At 38.0% G+C, this 21,689-nt stretch overlaps 1 protein-coding gene and 1 long non-coding RNA gene across 4 annotated transcripts in view; one reads left to right on the top strand and one right to left on the bottom strand.

The window, feature by feature from the left end:
* Nucleotides 1-21,689, top strand: part of LOC137082564 (uncharacterized) — a 74,334-nt gene that overhangs the window by 39,528 nt on the left and 13,117 nt on the right. For both annotated transcript variants that reach the window (XR_010906367.1, XR_010906368.1), the window contains exon 2: nt 14,556-14,749. This is a non-coding gene — a long non-coding RNA (uncharacterized lncRNA). The remainder of the gene's footprint in view (nt 1-14,555; nt 14,750-21,689) is intronic.
* The window catches only part of iglon5 (IgLON family member 5), a 342,705-nt gene continuing 334,327 nt past the window's right edge, over nt 13,312-21,689 (bottom strand). For both annotated transcript variants that reach the window (XM_067447821.1, XM_067447820.1), the window contains exon 8: nt 13,312-14,699. In XM_067447821.1, the coding sequence (XP_067303922.1) occupies nt 14,599-14,699 (101 nt within the window). In that variant the 3' untranslated portion in view covers nt 13,312-14,598. The remainder of the gene's footprint in view (nt 14,700-21,689) is intronic.

The following is a 21,689-nucleotide window of genomic DNA, read 5'->3' as shown; positions in this document are numbered from 1 at the left end:
ATAATTGCAGCAACAGCAACAGCACCGAACTGAACTTTTTAAACACTGTAATTTTTTTGCAATTCCACTCCCTTACATACAGATCAAAATACATTTACATTAATAAATATTCTGAAAGAGTGCATTTTTTAAATACACTGCAAAGTCTTTTTATTATTAATGCTGTGTCACCTTTTTATTTATAAATACAGCCATATTAAGAACAGGCAAAATACATTTAAAAAGTCTGTTTTCAAATGGAGAACATGCATAAATAAATGAGAATTGAGTGTATCAACTCCTCATAACTATAATCACACATATAAGCCTTCTTTTTAAACTACAGTTTTAAAAGGTTTCTGTGTTTAATATACTTGAGTGAACTTTCTCAGGAATATGAAAACATTGTAATAGCTATGACGTATTCGCGGGTTTGTTTATTTTTCTTACAGAGTCAATCTCATCTAGTACGATATCAAAATTATTATTCATAATGTTTGTGTTGGTCTATGAAATGCTGATGACGGAGCGCTGTTTTTATCTGCGTTTAACTTGCACGTCTTGCGGTGATGATAATTCATTTTCACGGAGCTGTAATTAATTAGATGTTTATTATATAAATGTTATATAGCAGATGTTAATATAATTTAAGGAGTTTTAAACGAGTCAGGCTTGTTTACATACAGTGACTAGCCTATATGCTGAAGCAACAAATAACCCGGTGAGTGAACGGCTGAACGCGAAAGAAATAAGGTTTGCGCTTTTATTTCCAATTCCAACATGCACTTATTCATGGTTGTTTTTTTTTCATTCATGTGAAGTTATGTCTATTGTGACATGATGACAGATTCCCTGACTGACTCCATGAGTTCGTCTCTAGCACCAAGTTTAAACTACATAACTACATAATATAATCGCAAAACATCTTATTTGTGCATATCTCAATTGTGCATTACTGTTATGTTAAATAAAGTTGATTAATTAAGGGATGCAGGTTATTTTACCTCTGAACACTGCTGTTGACTCATCTCCCCTCCTTTAATGGGGTGCTTGTATGCAATTCTCAAAACGTCCACAAGATGACGGCATTTATTGGTGAATCCGATATTACAAACCCGATATCTGATTATGGGAAAATGTTTAAATATCGGGAAAAATATCGGGAATCCGATATTCGCCTTATTCACCTGGCGGCCATTTTGAAAACTTTAACGCAGTTGTGGGGTACACAAACCCGGAAGTTGGACTCCAATACTGTACTAATCAATAGCAGCATTCTGTGTCACTCACTTTCTGCCTGCTGTGTGTAACAAAATCATGTAATGCATCACTGATAATGTTTTCACTGATAAAATGTAATAAGTTTTCAATGTTTTTTAATTATCCTCCTAATGTAATTTCTAATGTTCTGCCCTTTTCTGGTACGTTTTTCCATACTTACAATATACAAGCAGGCCATTGTATTCCTCCATACCAATAAATGTACGTTACCATTTACAAACCTAGACCAGTATGCCTATCAATGTTTTTGAATGACTTATTTCTATCTGATGTTCTGACCACTTGTAAAGTTATGAAAGACATCATCCATGTGTAATAAAATTGTACTTTATTCTTTAGATAAATGGACATTTTATTTTACAAATATGAAGATCCAGTAGCTTATACATACACATATCTCCCACATGTAAATTAACTGTATCAACTATAATACTGATCTGCCCACGTTGACACGATATGATAGATTCAAATAAGTTGATAACATCACCGTTTTCTCCAGAATGACTACAGCCGAATCAAATGTTGTTGCAATATTGTCCTGTTTACACCGTGAAGCTGCTTTGGAACAGTCGGTATTGTAAAAGCGCTAAATAAAGCTGACTTGACATGTCCCAGTCTTGCTATTGCTTGAGTCTTTCGAACTTCGTCTGTAGTAAAATGCAGAAATTACGACCAGGATCCATTCTGATATTTTTTTAGTCCACTCTCCATGTAATCCCTTATCCTCCGGAAAACGGTGAAAGGTTTGTCCTCTGTAGGATTTTTTCCTGAGTGACGAAGTGCAGTGAAACAGAATGCTGCTACTGATTAGTACTGTATTGGAGTCCAGCTTCCGGGTTTGTGTACCCCACAACAGCGTTAGTTTTCAAAATGGCCGCCAGGTGAATAAGGCGAATATCAGTCGATCACTAATTGGCAGTCATGTTTAGCTTCTTCCATTTTCTAATGATTGCTCCAACAGTGGACCTTTTTTCACTAAGCTGTTTGGCAATTTCCCCGTAGCCCTTTCCAGCCTTGTGGAGGTGTACAAATTTGTCTCTAGTGTCTTTGGACAGCTCTTTGGTCTTGGCCATGTGGATTCTTACTGATTGTTTGGGGTGGACAGGTGTCTTTATGCAGCTAAAGACCTCAAACAGGTGCAGCTAATTTAGCATAAGAAATGGATTAGAGGTGGACATTTTAAAGGCAGACTAACAGGTCTTTGAGGGTCAGAATTCTAGCTGATAGACAGGTGTTCAAATACTTATTTGCAGCTGTAAATAGTTAAAAAATCATACATTGTGATTTTTATTTTTTTTGATTATGTCTCTCACAGTGGACATGCACCTACGATGACAATTTCAGACCCCTCCATGATTTCCAAGTGGGAGAACTTGCAAAATAGCAGTATGTTCAAATACTTATTTTCCTCACTGTGTGTATATATACAGGTCCTTCTCAAAAAAATACCATCTTGTGATAAAGTTTATTATTTTCCATAATGTAATGATAAAAATTAAACTTTCATATATTTTAGATTCATTGCACACCAACTGAAATATTTCAGGTCTTTTATTGTTTTAATACTGATGATTTTGGCATACAGCTCATGAAAACCCAAAATTCCTATCTCAAAAAATTAGCATATTTCATCCCAATAAAAGAAAAGTGTTTTTAATACAAAAAAGTCAACCTTCAAATAATTATGTTCAGTTCTGCACTCAATACTTGGTCAGGAAACTTTTTGCAGAAATGGCTGCTTCAATGCGGCGTGGCATGGAGGCGATCAGCCTGTGGCGCTGCTGAGGTGTTATGGAGGCCCAGGATGCTTCGATAGCGGCCTTAAGCTCATCCAGAGGGTTGGGTCTGGCGTCTCTCAACTTTCTCTTCACAATATCCCACAGATTCTCTATGGGGTTCAGGTCAGGAGAGTTGAGCACAGTAATACCATGGTCAGTAAACCATTTACCAGTGGTTTTGGCACTGTAAACAGGTGCCAGATCGTGCTGAGAAACCAAATCTTCATCTCCATAAAGCTTTTCAGCAGATGGAAGCATGAAGTGCTCCAAAATCTCCTGATAGCGAGCTGCATTGACCCTGCCCTTGATAAAACACAGTGGACCAACACCAGCAGCTGACATGGCACCCCAGACCATCACTGACTGTGGGGACTTGACACTGGACTTCAGGCATTTTGGCATTTCCTTCTCCCCAGTCTTCCTCCAGACTCTGGCACCTTGATTTCCGAATGACATGCAAAATTTGCTTTCATCCGAAAAAAGTACTTTGGACCACTGAGCAGCAGTCCAGTGCTGCTTCTCTGTAGCCCAAGTGTCTTGACCTGGGGAATGCGGCACCTGAAGCCCATTTCCTGCACACGCCTGTGCACGGCGGCTCTGGATGTTTCTACTCCAGACTCAGTCCACGGCTTCCGCAGGTCCCCCAAGGTCTGGAATCGGTCCTTCTCCACAATCTTCCTCAGGGTCCGGCCACCTCTTCTCGTTGTGCAGCGTTTTTTACCACACTTTTTCCTTCCCACAGACTTCCCACTGAGGTGCGTTGATACAGCACTCTGGGAACAGCCTATTCGTTCAGAAATGTCTTTCTGTGTCTTACCCTCTCGCTTGAGGGTGTCAATGATGGCCTTCTGGACAGTGGTCAGGTCGGCAGTCTTACCCATGATTGCGGTTTTGAGTAATGAACCAGGCTGGGAGTTTTTAAAAGCCTCAGGAATCTTTTGCAGGTGTTTAGAGTTAATTAGTTGATTCAGATGATTAGGTTAATAGCTCGTTTAGAGAAACAGGAATTTTGGGTTTTCATGAGCTGTATGCCAAAATCATCAGTATTAAAACAATAAAAGACCTGAAATATTTCAGTTGGTGTGCAATGAATCTAAAATATATGAAAGTTTAATTTTTATCATTACATTATGGAAAATAATGAACTTTATCACAATATGCTAATTTTTTGAGAAGGTCCTGTATGGAAGCTCCAAGGAAGGAACATTGGTGAACCGGCCACAGGGTCATGGGCGGCCAAGGTTTATTAATGCACGTGGCGAGCAAAGGCTGGCCCGTGTGGTCCATTTGCATCACTTACCTGGGGAATACATGGCACCAGGATGCACTGTGAGAGAAAGGCAAGCCGGTGGAAGCAGTGTGATATTTGTTTTTGTTTTCTTCTTCTTTTTTTCTTCATATCAACAGAATATCAGATGCGATTTTTCATATCAACAGAAAATATACCGGAATAACCTGCTTCTCTGACTCTCCTGCTTTAGCCCCGCCCAAATTGGTTGATTGGTTCGTGAAAGTAGTTTGTGACATCAGAAACACCAGTGATTTCAATCCTGTATTTGAGACTGTCTTTGGTTCACTGCTCTTTTAAGGAAAAAATACTCAGCAATGGTGTTGACATGAATTTGCACATGGTTTGTCTGAAAGCATATTAAAAACACAACATAAACATTTAAACATTAAAAAATGTCTTGATTTTTAAAAATGTTTTTTTTTTTTTTTTTTACCTTAGGGGGACTTTAAATAGGATGGTTTTATTATAAATATATGAATCTAATGCTACATGTTCAAGTGTTTGTCCTTGACCTCAGGAGACGACAAACACACAAACGGACAGCAGATGTCACTGAATCTTGTCTGTTTCCCGGGATGCTTGTAGAGAAATAAAAACACAGACTCTCAGATGTATGTTAAAAACAAAATTCAGTTTTATTTTTCACCTTCCATTTAAATTCTTGACTTTTTTTCTCCTCTTTGTGGATTAAAAAAATTTACATACACCTAAAAACAAAGGACAGGGAAAACTGTAAAACAAATGACGTTGAAAGAAACGTTACATCACAGCACAGAATGTGTCGTTGTGGAAGACAACGTTCTGTTATTTTCCGCTGTTCTTCAGTTGTGTCATTGATTTCTTGAAGACGGTTGACAATTACAGGGGAATAAAATCCATTTGTCTGAAACAGAATCACAACCCAGCATGCCTGCCGTAAGAAGGCCAGAGAATGTACAGACGCACACACACACACAGTCTCTCTCTCTCACTCACACTCACACTCACACTCACACTCACACACACACACACACACACACACACACACACACACACACACACACACACACACACACACAAACACACAAACAAACAGACGGCTATATTACAGAGATACTGAGGTGGAGGTCTGGAGGACACGGAGCGACGGGACGCTCAGTTCAGGGAAAGGGCACTAACTCCTTCAGAAACCAGTTGAAAGTGACACAGGCTAATGGAGCGTATTTACCGCGTGACTGACAGGACAGACTTCACGTTCTGAGCAGAAACAGCATGTGTTGTTGACACGCGGCGAAGCTCAGGATAAAGCTCTTATTGAAATGCGCCGCAGAGGATCGATCACCCGCTGATTTTTGAGAAACTGGCCCTGTTATGTCTTCTTAATACCTCTGTGCTGTTCTGACAACTTAATTAGTCCTAATTATGCACATTATAGTAAATTCTTATTCAAACATGTGCAAATGATTGACGTAAAGCCATCTGTTTGTTATAAATCCCTCATAAATTACAATGAACTCTATCTATCTATCTATCTATCTATCTATCTATCTATCTATCTATCTATGGTCATTTATCCGTCCATCCGTCTATAAAAGCACATTCATCATATTGTCATGCATTATCAAATTTACACCAAAAATATGTATGCATAAATTTGAGATAAACTTAATGTGATGTATATTTGTCAGTCACAAATTAAATGGGAAAGATTTGTGCAATCTAACAATTTAATTGTTTCAAAAATGCATTTATTTAAGTTGCTTACAATCAGCATAAATCTGTTGATTGTGAAATCAGTTACATTTATTCAGCTAAAGCATATGAACTTGGTTTAAAAAAAACCTGACTAGCTGTGGAAGAAGAATGAAAAAATAGATTTATTGATGATTAAAAATATAAACCTGGTTATTGTGTATTTAAAACACTTATATTAAAATGCTGTAATCTAAATACATGGACATTTTATTTGCAATTCAGACATAAATCTTAAATTTAGGCCTACATATATATTTTTTCTTCCAAATGCCTGCGTTTGACTTTGACTCAACTTTCTCCAAATGGTCTAAAGATGTGTTTTTAAAAACTCAATTATTTTGAGTTAGACTTCAAATTGCAGCCCTAATCACACAAGATGCTGAAAAACGGAGATGTGACGCAACGGTCAAAGACGTCAGCACAGCAATGTGCACACGCGTCTCTAAAACGCAACGTCTATGTCTCAGGACACGACACAATATCATCAGCACGTCTTCTACGGTCAGTTTTCTCTTTCATGATGCAGCAATCCTATTGAGAAACTGCTGACGTTTATAGACAAGTTCCCAGCATTCACATCTGCGTATGTTTCTGGCCTAAAGCCGTTTTAAATTACTACAATCTTGTGACATTAGTGATACATAGTACCGATAACAAGCATCTGCCCGCTTATACTCGCACCATTTATCTTCTTTTCATCTGAATTTGACAACCAACGGTGGGACTATCTAACATTCGCCCAGCTCTACATGCAAACTGTCTTAATATTTTGTCTCCAGATACACAGTATCAATAGGCACTGACTTTCAGTTTTTCAAATGCTCTCTGTAGATATTTTGGTTATTTATGTAACACTGGATATATAGTGCAACAAAAACAAAAGCACATGCAATACTGAAAGCAACATCTCATGTCAGGCTGGTCTAGTCTGATGGTTTTAGAGAGGCAATATGTCAGCAGGTCAAACAACAAACCACCATTTTAAACAGGGAAAATGTGCTGATGGACAAAAAGCACAGCCTAGGCATTTTCTGTTCGTAAACATATAAATGATACTCTCGTGATTTCAAGACTACTTGTGCACTTTCTTGTAAAAGAAAGGTACTAAATGCATAATGCCGTGTGATTTGGCACTGCCATCTTGTGGCCCAATGAAGCAGGTTTAACTTTCACTGTTAATTCACTATGATTGATGATAATTAGTCAATAATGTGCAGTATTATGGTTTTATCAGGAAAAAGTTCACCTTTAGATCTAGAGCAGCAGATGAAAAACACAATGACTTTTACTGTTCAATGAGTTTTATATGGAAGTGTCTCCAGAGTAAACTGTTTGCAGACTTCCTTCCAAAATCATCATAACATCACATGCGATGATCTATGCAATGAATATGAGAGAGTTAAGGCTTGGTCACATCAAGTGCCAGATTTATAACAGCCTGCACCAGCACAAACCCTCTTTTGGTGTAAAAAAAAAACACACTCAGGAGAAAGTAGAAGGTCATTTTTGCAGCTGACCTTATTGTATATGCATTTGCAGGAGTTTCCCTTTCAGTTGCAAAATGTATGGGGAAAGAGTATTTATATAAAATATTGCACAGTGATTTGCTAAGGTTTGCGCTCGTCAATTTATTGTTGTTTGCACCATTATTTACTGGCCAAATACTGCTCTTAAACCAGACGCTAACTGGTAGATTGTGTTGGTCCTTATGGATATGATTCGGCTATGTCTGTTCTCTTTAATTTGCGTGTCATCAATAGATCATGTGGAAATGAACAGGGGCAAGGGGCATAAATGCTACTAAAATGAATAAAAATGCTCCAAATTTCAAGATACATAGGTCAGATTTTCTTGGTATTAGCTCTTAAATTAATTTACGTTTAACCAGTTTAATATGGAGAGTAGCCATGTGCCGATATCAATTTTTCATGTTGCGATTAATTGATGAAGTTTTATCACGATATTGAAATAAGTTGCAAAAAAAAAAAGTGTTGCCATAGCATAACAGCTTTAAGAACTATTTTTGTAATAACAAAAATAACTGAATGTTTAAATACAATAATGCACCAAAAATATATACAGCTCTGGAAAACAAATTAAGAGACCACATAACACTTAAAATCAATGAGAAATCAATGTTAAGTGGTCTCTTGATTTTTTGTCAGAGCTGTAAAAGTAGGCTACAATTTTCAAACAGATTAAAGTGCAAAAGAATTAGACTATAAAGAACAACAGGTAGGCTTACAAATTACAAAATTACGGTCTCATTAGTTAATGCATTAATTAAGATTGTAACAGAAAGTATAATGTTTTTGTTAATGTTAGTTAAGAAATACTGATCATTATTAGTTTTATCTTAGGTCCATTAAAAAAGTTATTTAGATTTTGATTTTAATGTTATTAAACAGTAACTAAGAAATTAACATTACTTAGAATAATTCATTCTTTATAAGTATTTTTCATTGTCAGTTTGGTAATAATGAATTAACATGTTAACTAATGAAGTCGTATGTCTCAAAGTTTTACTGAACAATAACAAATAATTAGAACAGTTCTAATTATTAGGGCATGTTGTAGTCCAGATTAAAACATAAAAATGTTTAAGTTTGAAAATAAACAGCCGATTAAGTCTTTAAGTATTAAGAATTTGGTGCTTGATGAACAACATTGAGATTACAAAAAATGAATGGCTGTTTTAAAAACTACAGGCGGTTTTTATTTGTTTGCGGGGTTTCCGGGGTAACCGCTCCATTCTGCAGTTCATCAGCGCCCTCTGCTGTCACTGAGCGGAACTTCAGCAGCGCGTCTCCTTCACTCGTTCATGTGCTTCTCATTTACATCTGAGCGCGTGTCCCTTTGACACAGAATACAGCGGTGTTGAGCATTTATACGGTTGATTGGCAAAGTATTATTGAGTGCATTATAAAAAAATTATTAATTGTTAATAAATTATTATTTACGATATTTTAAAGTGCGCACGATAACAATATCGTGCAAATTCGTTATCGTGATAAATCGCATTATCGAAAATGTAGACCTTTGTGTTTTTGACCAACACTGTACAAGTTCTGGTCCCAACGCAACATACTCAACTGCCATTGGCTCATCTGCACTTGATATAAAACGGCTAAATTCACACCACGACTATATCGTAAAAAAAAAAAAAACTATCGGATTCACTTTCAGAGTGATTTTATCCAGCTAACATTGGGTGCGTTTACATGCACACCAGTAAGCCGATAACTCCAAAAAATCAGCTTATTGAAATAACCAGTTTTCCCCGTTTACATGCAAACCAGTAAACAGACAACGCAAGTAAACCGCGTTATAAACCGGGTTAATTCCTTGTAGTGCCATCAAAAATAATAATGTCCGTATAACTCTGAGTTTTTCTAATATTACGTCAGTTGTGGTGTTAAATAAAGCGTGCGCCGTATCAGCGGGAGATTTACGGCTCATATTATCCCTTATGCAGTTATGAAGCATTTTGACTGAACCTCTTCTAGGCTACTTCGGCTGCATAAGAAAAGAGAACACCTCTTTACAATTTTCTGGGTCTTCAATGAGTCTGCGTTTGTGATATATGTCTTTATTTCATGCAAAACGCTAGCTCGCTCTGTCTGGATGTGTTTAAATCTGCTGTAAGTTCGCGTTTTTGTCACCTATCACACATGCACACTTCAATAAACCGACAGAAAGCAGGTTAATGTGTTTACATGCAGTGCGAAATCGAGGTAAGAGGCAAAAAACGACCTGTTCCGACCGGTTTATGCTTACGCCGTTTATGACATTACTCCGATAAAAGAAAACAGGTTACCGTGTTTACATGACCATGTTCATTGTCGGCTTATTGGGCATAATCGGCTTAAGAACGTGCATGTAAACGCACCCCATGAGAGCACATCAAATCCACTCTGCTTTAAAGAGCTCAGGCATTTAAAGCAACAGACAACGACTGCAAACATAAACGTGTGCTTAGAATAAACAGATCGTACAGTCATCTTTATAATTATCCTTTTTGCTGTAAACAGGCAAAAACTATTTCGTGTAAATAGTAGTCAATTTCTTTTATACTTATAAATAGTGGCAAATACTAGTTTCACCGCGGTGTTGTACATTAAACAATATGCAGTAATAACAGAGAGTGTAAATGATTATATTTATTAAAAATATTTAATGGATAATGCCTTATTGGGACAATAAATCCCTCCCTACACCTAACCTAAGACTTAATTATTACACGTTGGACACTTTATATCCACTTTTCGAATATTTTCTTCATTTTTATTGAAAATAAATGCCCTTTTGTGATTGGAAAAGGCTGTTCGGCTAAAGGTGGATGTAAACTTTTTTTTGGCATGTGCCTTACACCTACACTGTTGACTTCTATGATTCTGCCTGGCCCAATCAGACGTCAGTGGGCGGAGTTAGTGTAAATAGCCTCTGATAACAATGCGGGATTTTTGCACTTAGTGAATATTTAAAGGTGAACTGCCAACCTACTTCTATCTCAGTTTAATATGCACAGACAATGATTAGTAAGCTGTTTGTAAATGGGGACAGAGGACGTGTTTGGGAAATGGACAGAAAATGCATTTACAAGTGGGGTTTGTCGTGCAGTTTTATTGTAGTTGTAGCTAGTTTCCGTCTTTCTTATACACTGTTACACAAACTCGTGAGTATGCCTTCGACACACTGCTTGTTTTGCAGATTTCCCTGTCTGATCCGAGCTGTTCCCATCTGTCCTCCATTCCAGACCTCTATCTCAGTCCCCTCTCAATCCCAATCTCTGCAGTTCAGCGCGGGAATCACGAGGGGAAATGATCCCAGCCCGAAACATTGCTCCACCACGATAACCACACACCCATATAAACTCCACCCAAAACAGACATTTACATGCGTTATACCCACACCGAGAATTGCAACAACATTTCATACTTTTTTTCTTCTTTTGTTTACTTATATTTGAGGAGAATACATGTACACAGAGATGGATCGGCGGTCCTCGAGGGCGACGCTAACATGATGAGTATGATAGGAAAAGCGTGAAGCGGTCTGACAGCGGGATAGAAAGTTTAAGAGATGAGAAATCACCTGCTTTTGTGCTTGAAATCGAAACCCTCATACAGTGGCAGGAAAGTATTTTGACATCTAAAGTCACGATAATCCCAGCTAGCACCAGATCTGACCCACATCTGGAACTCGTTGAATCCACATGTGGCCCGAATTTGGGCCAATACTATGGTTCTGTCTGGGAAATGTCTGAATGTCAATTGCATTAAATGTCTCACTTTTGCATTTGGATTTTTACTACTCACTTCAGCTGTAGTTTATTTTATTAATGTTTGACACAGAAAGTGTCCAATAATTTTTTAATTCTTAATTTCCACGACTTTTATATATTTTTTTGTTGTTGCACTTTTTAATGTATTTAATGTATGATAACGCAAAGACAATCAAGTGTCGTTTAAATGTCTAAATACTTTTTTTTCCCGGGAACTGTATGCAATACTAAGTAGTAGTATGCAATGTCTTTTATTAGTGCACAATGTATGAATGCACAGTGTTCATTAATAATGGCATAGTGGCCGTCAGACTTTAAATTGAACTTTAAATAGGTTTCGTTTTTATTCCGGGGTTATTGCTGGCTGAAATGCAATAATGGAGCACATATTCAGGGAGCGCAACATTATCCTATTATAGTATATACAGCATTAACATTGCAAACTGAACGGTTAGCGCTCATGCGGGGTCATTGTGAAGGGTTGCATAAAGCACCACAGCGGCCGCAGCGCATTAAGCCGCGCACCGCTGCTTTACGTCAAAGCCTCTTCGCCGTGTGCTCTTAAGTGGCGGTTAATTAGCCTGTAGGGGATCGGACTCCACATCAGGCTCGAGACTCAAAGGCACAGCTGTCCTTGAAGAGGATTCTGTCAGCGCCTGGACTGAGCTTGATTTATGAGCCCTGCCGCTCACCAGATGGGGGACGGAGAGAATACGACGGTCCGCTTGCTTTAGCGACTCAGTCGCCGGCTAATTACATCTTTATCTCCCGCTAATCTGATTCAGGACGGAAAAAGAGGCAGCGAACAGAATCTAACACTGCGTTCCATTCAACTTGGAGAAGTGCATTCGAATGCAACAGTGATTGTGAAATTTGTGCAGAAATTCACACGCAGATATGCAGGATAATTAATGCACCATGATGAATAAATGTTCAGCAAATGTGCATGAAACGCTATGATCCTGTCTGTAACCTGCACACCTACAGAACAAACGCTAGCATTGCTTCATTATATGTCATTTTCCTAAGCATAATGCATGAAGTAAATGCATGCATTTATAGCCGGAAGAGTCACCTTTGAATGGAACGCAGCATGTTGATGTGTACCCGCAGGATACTGAGGCTTTTGGTTATGTCGTCGAGGCAGACATAAACATTACATCATTACGGCAGAATATATCATACATTACAGTCATCAACAGCATGAAAAAAAAATTGTAATACATACAATACACATTTGAAATGATAGGGCGCCTACACGCTAGAGTTTACAATGCAAATGCATTGAGCTCAATGGAGAAGAACAAATGCAATGGTTTGGACAGGTGACGCTGCACTTCGCACTGTATATGTGTGTTCTCATGCTCCGAACGGTTCCCAGACAGCAACAGAAGCTGCGTCCAAAATCGTGTACAATGTGAGTAGTACTACAATTAAATTTGAACTTTGCGACCGTTTAAAAAAAAGTGTAGCATGAATGTAATCCGGACGTAATAAGCTCCATTCATAAACCCTCTCCCGTGGCTTCATGGGATAGTAAAGTGTCCATCGGACGAACGCTTCAGAATCTCGCCAGAAGTAGTAGATCATCCGGGTACTTTTTCGAATACTATGAATTTGGACATAGTAAAGAAGTATTCAATGTCGGACGCAGCAACATAGTGTCGGGCCAGATCCGGGCCACATCTGGTACATGTGGATTTAATGCGGACCAGATGTGGTCGACACCGATTTTTCTAGTGTGTAAACGCCCTCACATTTCACTGATTGCTCTCTTTTACGTACTTGGTCAAATTACTTCCATTTTAAAAAAGTTAATCATGGTAAAACAGAGCACAATACTTCAAAAAGTCATTTTTTTGTTTTTTTTTGTTTTGCTGTTTGATGAATTCAGTGATTTTTAGTACAAAATATTTTCAACACACATGGCTTGCGATCAGCTCGGACGTTTTTTTTTTCTCACATGGAATTACTATCATATTTATTCAAATACTTATTAACATTGTCATCATCATTATTATCATCATCATCATCATTATTAACACCAAAAAAGTAATAGCAGTTAACCTTGCAGATTAAAATGTACACAGTGCAGGGGGTTAAACGGGGTCGGTGCAGGAAGTGAGGTCACAAGAGGGACATTTCTAACCGGTACATGCTATCCACAAGCAACAAGAAGTCGATGAACTGTTTCAGGGCAGGATACGCCGGAAACTTCTGCTGCCTTCAAGTCCTTGTGGAAAGTTCCTACTTACGAGTTTGTACGTTATTATGATGCATTCAAAACTTTTTTGAAACGTTGCGCACTTTCATATTTCTTTCACTCTTTGCATCACGTTTGCAAATGATTTTAGCGCATGAATGAAGTCTACAGCTGTGATTTTATTAACTAAAGTTCGACAACCAGAAAGTGTCCACACTCCTCGTTTCTAACACTATAACATCGCAATTTAACTCATTTTGAAAAGTATTTAAATTTCAAATGTTTAAGCACTTCTAAATGTAATTCTCCTCTAATAATGACATTATGGTGGCGAATGCATGCTCATCCCGTAAATACGATCATTCCAACACGACTTAAAGGCAGCAATATCATCCAAGCCAAAAGGCTGAAACAGAGAGGCTGATGGGAAATGGTGAAATGTGTGGCCTCTACTGCATATATATTTACACTGAGGACGATCTGAGTGATGGACAGACTTGAGGACAATATGAGGGCTGGACGCGGGTCAGATGTTCGCTTTGGGTCGAGAGCCCAAACGAACACAAACGAGGGGCCGAGATGACGTGACCCTCCTGCTAACCCTTGCTAGAAAAGAAAACGTGTGGTTTGACATCATTCATAGCTATGCATGTCAGAATGGTCCGCCGTTCAGCTCAGATCTCTGCATTCGGATCCGAGGGTCCGCTGGTGAAACAGCTTCGAAAGGGTCACCCGAACATCGCAACCATCGTCGTCAACACCGTCACTTTACGACCAGCATGTCCAGCACGCACATCATGAGACACCGAACCGTTACCTTTGTCGTTCACATCATTTGCATCACACATCTGGTTTGGACTTTAAAAGGTGACCGTCATTGGCGACGGCAGGGGGAAATGAAGCGGTGATATGCGGCCGGGCGTGAATGGAAATAGGAAGAGAAGGAATGACCGAGTGATGTAGCGATGGCTCCTGGATTAATGCATAATTTCTTTTTGTTCACAGTGATGGGTTCGTATTTAAAGACTCCTTCCGAAGCGGGAAAGTTTTAGACCTTCATCAGAACAGAGATGGAGAGGCAGAACCACAGGCCGACTCCTGATAAACGGCCGTTCAGAGACGGCCCTCCGCCGTACACCGCCCCGGGCCCTGCGAGAGCAGAGAGAAGCAGACGTCAGCAGGGGAAACCAGACACAAAGGTGGTCAATATGAAATCACAACGGAATATTTATCTTCAAAATGCACATTTCTGATCGTAGCGAGTGCATGTATTAATAAGCATGTTTTATATATATATATATATATATATATATATATATATATATATATATATATATATGGGTCAATGACATGACATGTATTTTTTGTGTCCAAATGATTTATTTTTCTAAACATAATTTTAATAAATACATGTCATATATCAAACTGATCTACAATATCTCCTTTATAAGAAACCTTTTTCATTTTATTGATATTCAATTGATGTTTTTGAGTTTTGGTGTTTGAAAGACCAAAAATGTCAGGCGGTGCGACCGTCCGAACCTGCAACCAGAGAACAAAACTGCAATAAAAAGGTTAATTTTGTCATTAAAATTTTTAATTAAATAGTTTGGCATGATTTTATGTTAAAGTCATTATAAATGAGCGAAAATGGTGTATCAGTCCTATTTCAAAACTATTTTAACACTTAAAAAACTTTTGTCCGAAAAATTGACTTCTCCAAATGTCAGGGAGGGCGACCGACATAAAAACGCAATTTTATGCAATGTTCCTTTAAGAAAACCATGTGACAGCATATGACATTACACAAAAGACCCCAGAGGACCCATTTGATGCAGTAACAAGGTTAGTCACCCTCCCATAAATATTAGATAATTTGACATTTTTGAGTAATGATGAGGTTGATTCAACTTATCATGTCAGGCGGTATGACCCCTGGAAAACTTTGAAAATGTGTTGTTATTATTAAAATGTGTATTTGATTAAAAAAATTATGTATAACCTTGAGCACATGGTCAAACATTTTTATAGGTGTCCAAACTAATGCCTGTTAGATTTGAATTGAGTTTGAAATGTCAGGTGGTGCGACCAATATGTCAGGTGTCGCGACCAGAATAGCAGTTAAACGAACTGAAAAAAGTCATGTTAATTCATGTTTTTGAATATATTAAATACATTTGAATAAATGTATAAAGCTTTCTGTAAGATATTAAGTTGTTTAACGGTGCAATCTACATATATATTTTTATTTTATTTTATGATGGTATGGGTAACCATTTAAGCACATTGTCCATCTAAAAATCATATTCTTCAAGAATAACCAACACTTATACTAAAACAATTGCATATTGCATCTTTAAATTAATCTTTTTTTCATTTGTTTTTGTAGATGCCATTATCAAGCAAGGAGAAAAGAGCACAACATAGAGCTCATTTAAAGGGGTGATGAATTGAGAAATCAGCTTTCCCTTGAGCTTTTGATATATAAAAGGTCATGGTAATATAAGAATATCCTGTAAGTTTCAGAGCTAAAAACTTCCTTGTTAGTCAAAGAAAAGCTTTTATAAACACCAGGCCCAGCAAACGGTCTTGTGCTTCATCCTGACATCATCGACTGACGAAACACGCCTCTACAGAATAATAAGCACATCCATGTGTGTGTGTGTGTGTGCAGTTTGTGCTTCTATCCACCGATCGGGCAGGCTAAGCAATACAAAAATAATATTTCAATCAATCGCGGGTGGATGAGAAATAAATCATTGTGTTTGTTTGATAAAGATGTTCTCGAGCCCTGTGGTCGAGAGAATCATTCTGGTTGCCGCTTTCAAAACAATCTTTCCCTCCAATGAACTGACAGCGTTTACTTCTAAGTCTCCAGTGACACGCCCATCAAAACCCAGCGTACAGGAGAGAGAGCCTCAAAACCAGTGTAGAAAGTAGACTATCACTTATTAGTTATGATGTTTTTGAATGTAAAAACCACACGAACATCATTAGTTGACCTCAGACAACAGTATAAATAAAAATAAAAAAGCCAGTTCATGACACCTTTAAAAAGTGATCCAGTTGCAAGGGCAGAGTACCTTGCCAAAAGAAAAGCAAGGTTTTGTGTACATCTAGATAGATTACAACTCAAGTTAAGATGTTATGTTTTGTGGTAATTACACAGTTATTACATGTTAATAATAGAAATGTTTTAAATTTCTAGTTCCCTTTCAGTTGGTCACGTTCGACGTACGTCTCCATTCCCTCCTTCAGGGAACGAGGGTTACATACGTAACCGAGACGTTCTAAAGAATCGATAATCAAATGTTTTTATTTATTTATTTTTATCTTGACTTACTGTTACTAATGTGTCTATTTGAATGAACAATAGATTGATAGATTCTGGGCCCAATATTTGCACTAGTTCCATATAAAAGATGTTTTCATTTATTTAACTTGTTCCTTGAGGTTTTGTCTGTATTGTTTTGCACTTCTTGTTAATGAAATATTATTATATTACTGAGTTACATAAATTGGTCTGAGGATTAAAATAAAGGCAATTGAAATCAGAATAAAATGCATTGACATTTTTACTTTTATCTTGTAAATATCAATCTTTATTGATCATAACGTCAGGTGGTGCGACCGGTCATGGTCAGGTGGTGCAACCAGCATATTTTCATTTAAATGTATCAATTTCCACTGCAATTGCAAAATAAAGTAAGAAATATAACTGTAAAACTTTATATAACATATACAAACCATTTTAACAATTAAAAACAAAAATAAAAACTCCTTATCGAAAAATTGTTGTTTGAACACATAGAAAAGTAGCCATTTATATGAATTGAAATAAAAAAGACAACAAATAAAGAAATGAAAGGGGAATTTACAATGCAATATGCATTTAAGACACTACAAGGACTGATATTTACAAGTTCTCAGTAGTGGTAAGTACATTAAATGTATATTTATTTAAATTAATATATGGTCGCACCACCTGACATTTTCTGGGTGGTAAAATCAGAAATCTTGTTTAATAATGAATTAATGCTGCCTAAAAAGCTGTAAAACCAATATGAAGCAACATAAAACATTTGTTTGGACATAAAAATGCATTTTAAAACCATTTTGCTTAAAAAAAAGAAAAAATGATCTTGAAAACCTTATTCGTCATTGACCCATATATATATATATTAGAGCTGCAACTAACGATTATTTTTTCTGTCGACTAATCTAACGATTATTTTTTCGATTAGTCGACTAATCTAACGATTAATTTTTTTACCCTTTGAAATTTTTCAAAATTCTGTGGCACCCCCTCGCATAAGTTACGCTAGAGGTGTATCAGTACAGACTGCTCACAGTTCACTTTGTATCACGGTTTTAGGTTCACGTTTCAGTACAGTTCGGTATTTGCTATGTTCAGGGGAAAAAGGACTACTGTCAAATGAAAATAAAGAAAATAAGAACAGATAACTTAAATAGAAGCAGCAGCACAAATAAATACTATTGAGCAAAGATGAGAATAAAATAAACAATGCTTTTCAGGATTTTCAGGTAGGTCTAACATTAGTTTTTAGGTAGAGAAATGGAATTAAGTAATCAAAAGTAAAATAACCACACATTTAACTGTTTAAAATTAAAAAATAATCCTTATTAAACTTACAAAAGCTATTCAGTCAGGAGCAGTGAGTGGTCTTTATCTTTTGTTTGACATTAAACAGACAGCAGTGAAGGCTACTGCCCCTTTAAGACCCACGGATAGTCGTCGTATTTTCTGTATAAAGTTCACTTAAGGCATAGAGTAGGCTATGACATTTTGACATACTTTTTGTGAGTTTGTCCGTTTAAGCACAGGATTTGAAAGATAACTCAATATTTGCGCGCTTTGGGATGAGTGCACAAAGACAGATCTTCTCATTCGAGTCTCCTGGCTACACGGGGGTGATGACGGTGAAAATGACTGCTCATATTCGGACGTACAGCAGCACTCGCATGCGTTTTATAAAGTTTACAAAGAGAGACCGTTTTGCCCACGTTTTACTTTTATTATCGCTGTTGTTGTAGTGTACCTGAGGAGTCAGCACGTGTATCCAACGACAGAAACATACATACAGCATTATTTTCAAGTTACAACCCATAATAAAGATGCGTCATCAGATGCGAGATGAACCGAAGTGTAAGTGCGTCCCCGCAACTTTTGCTCGGGATCCCGGTTGGGAAACACTGTTCTGTATTGATTGACACCGCGCTGGTTTGTTTAGAATTATATGAGCGCCGTGACCGCGCGCTGCCGCGTGATGAAGGCTTGTCGCAACTCTGTTATTCAACTGCTCTGGTTTTAAAACCTATGTCATACTAAATGCGCCAAAATGCAATAAAACTTGTTTTACGGTCGAATGCAACGCGTGTGTGTGTGAGTGAGTAAGAGACGCGCAAAAGGGCGGAGAGACAATTTAAGGAAATGCAGCTAAACGAATATGCGTGCGTCTTTTAAATAGCGTAAAAATGAATGAATGACGAATGTGGCGGCCGTTATTGATTATGTGGCAGTCCGCCACAAATTAGTCTATGTGTGGGAAACACTGTTTGGCCTCTGTTTAAAGTATTCCCATACTTTTGATATTCGCGGTCTAGGTTTTTGTGATAGAACCAGGAGCAGAAGCCAACATTACGCGAGATGAACGTCTGACACGACGCGTCGACGCATTTCACGAACGTCGACGTATTTCCGTAGTCGACGTCATCGATGACGTCGACGCGTCGTTGCAGCACTAATATATATATATATATATATATATATATATATATATATATATATATATATATATATATATATATATATATATATATATCATCGTAGGTGCATGTCCACTGTGAGACATAATCAAAAAAAAAAAATCCTGAAGTCACAATACATGTTTTTTTTTTTAAACTATAGGACAATTCAGCATGACGTCACAACAGTAATAAACGTTCTTCTGGGTGGCAAAAGCCGAAGGGTTCTGATGGCAACGCTAGTAAATTGCTCGGGATTCAGACAGTTAACATGATTATTGAGGGACTGATTAACTAATTCAGGAGATAGCGATACATGAAATGCCTAACCTTGCTCCAGTAGATGTAGCGCTAGTCTAATACCATAATTTTTAAATGAGCCTCAGCCTACCACTGAGTAGTTATTTTAGTGACTGTTGCTGTTTGACTTACAATATGTTGGGCTATCGTAGATCGTCTATTTCCCTGTTATCTAACTCAAAAATGCTATGATGGTTTTCTGTTGCTCGGTCGGGGTCGGATCAGATGGCACAGATGTGAGCTTCTGACGGTCAAGAGGATAGCGTTCTGTAGACTAGCGCTACTCCGCTAACGTTAGGCATTCACTCAAACTAAACTCGCGGTGATGATGAAGCCAGTGTGGTACTCGCATCAATCATACATCAGCCGACAACATGTTTTGCTTTTCCTATTTCTTCCATTGACATTTGATCAGTCGTCTGCATGACACTAGAAGTTCGGTCTCTTCCTACTTTTACTTCAGGCAGTGAGTTCGATCTTTAAAAGAGATCTAAAGTTTACTAATATTAGTCTTGAATTTCCCCAGCTGAAGATAATTATGCTCTGCTATGATTTTGTAGATGGACCGTTTTGAGAATACTTCTCTGTAGCGCCACTTTTGACGACGTCCACTCACTTTAGCCTCCTCACCCACAGGTTTTGATGGATATATTTACTTTTTTTCTGAAGGAAATCGATACAATCCTACGGCGCAACCCCAAACACAACATGTTTTCATCAAAGTTTCAACTTTAATCAACAACCATATCTGCAAACTTGTCGCTTTTCGGCGACAATCGCCGTTTTCTTGGTCAATTGGCTCATATACGTGAATCGCGTAGAACCGAAGAGTTTTTTTTTTGCGGGGTGGGGGGGTCTACAGTTCTGTAGACTAGACATGCGAAACACTATTGGATAATTCTTATAACTGACATTTCTCTGGGCCAATTGGAATCTTCGCTCACTTGCATCAGAATCTTGAAGCACACAGCGTCAGCTCGCCATTGAATGAGATGCCTGGCTATCGAGATACCACGCGAGTCTGACGGATGGAAGTAAGCAAGCTTAGTGTTCAATTCAAGCATGGGCGTAGATTACGGGACGTGTCCCCTGCACTTTTAATAAAGTGTACTTTCATCCTCCGCATGTTAACTGGGTCTCCCCGATCCTAGTCGACCCGCTCCGAGCGGGATATGAACCGGCATTACCTGCGCGAGGGCGGGCAAGTTAACAGGGACGCTAAAGAGAGCTTTCTCTAGCGGATTCGTAGAAACTTTGTCACTGGAGCTGGAGCTGAAGGAAAACAATCGTTATGAGTGATGAAACGTGACGACGACAATCAGACGATTGCGACAATATACAGTCTTGTTCAAAATAATAGCAGTACAATGTGACTAACCAGAATAATCAAGGTTTTTCGTATATTTTTTATTGCTACGTGGCAAATAAGTTACCAGTAGGTTCAGTAGATTCTCAGAAAACAAATGAGACCCAGCATTCATGATATGCACGCTCTTAAGGCTGTGCAATTGGGCAATTAGTTGAATTAGTTGAAAGGGGTGTGTTCAAAAAAATAGCAGTGTGGCATTCAATCACTGAGGTCATCAATTTTGTGAAGAAACAGGTGTGAATCAGGTGGCCCCTATTTAAGGATGAAGCCAACACTTGTTGAACATGCATTTGAAAGCTGAGGAAAATGGGTCGTTCAAGACATTGTTCAGAAGAACAGCGTACTTTGATCAAAAAGTTGATTAGAGAGGGGAAAACCTATAAAGAGGTGCAAAAAATGATAGGCTGTTCAGCTAAAATGATCTCCAATGCCTTAAAATGGAGAGCAAAACCAGAGAGACGTGGAAGAAAACGGAAGACAACCATCAAAATGGATAGAAGAATAACCAGAATGGCAAAGGCTCAGCCAATGATCACCTCCAGGATGATCAAAGACAGTCTGGAGTTACCTGTAAGTACTGTGACAGTTAGAAGACGTCTGTGTGAAGCTAATCTATTTTCAAGAATCCCCCGCAAAGTCCCTCTGTTAAAAAAAAGGCATGTGCAGAAGAGGTTACAATTTGCCAAAGAACACATCAACTGGCC

This window comes from Pseudorasbora parva, chromosome 7, assembly GCF_024679245.1.
Source record: "Pseudorasbora parva isolate DD20220531a chromosome 7, ASM2467924v1, whole genome shotgun sequence".
In the NCBI taxonomy this organism is placed as follows: Eukaryota; Metazoa; Chordata; class Actinopteri; order Cypriniformes; family Gobionidae; genus Pseudorasbora; species Pseudorasbora parva.
The sequence above is the reverse complement of the archived record's forward strand: the minus strand, read 5'-3'. Positions and strand labels throughout refer to the sequence as shown.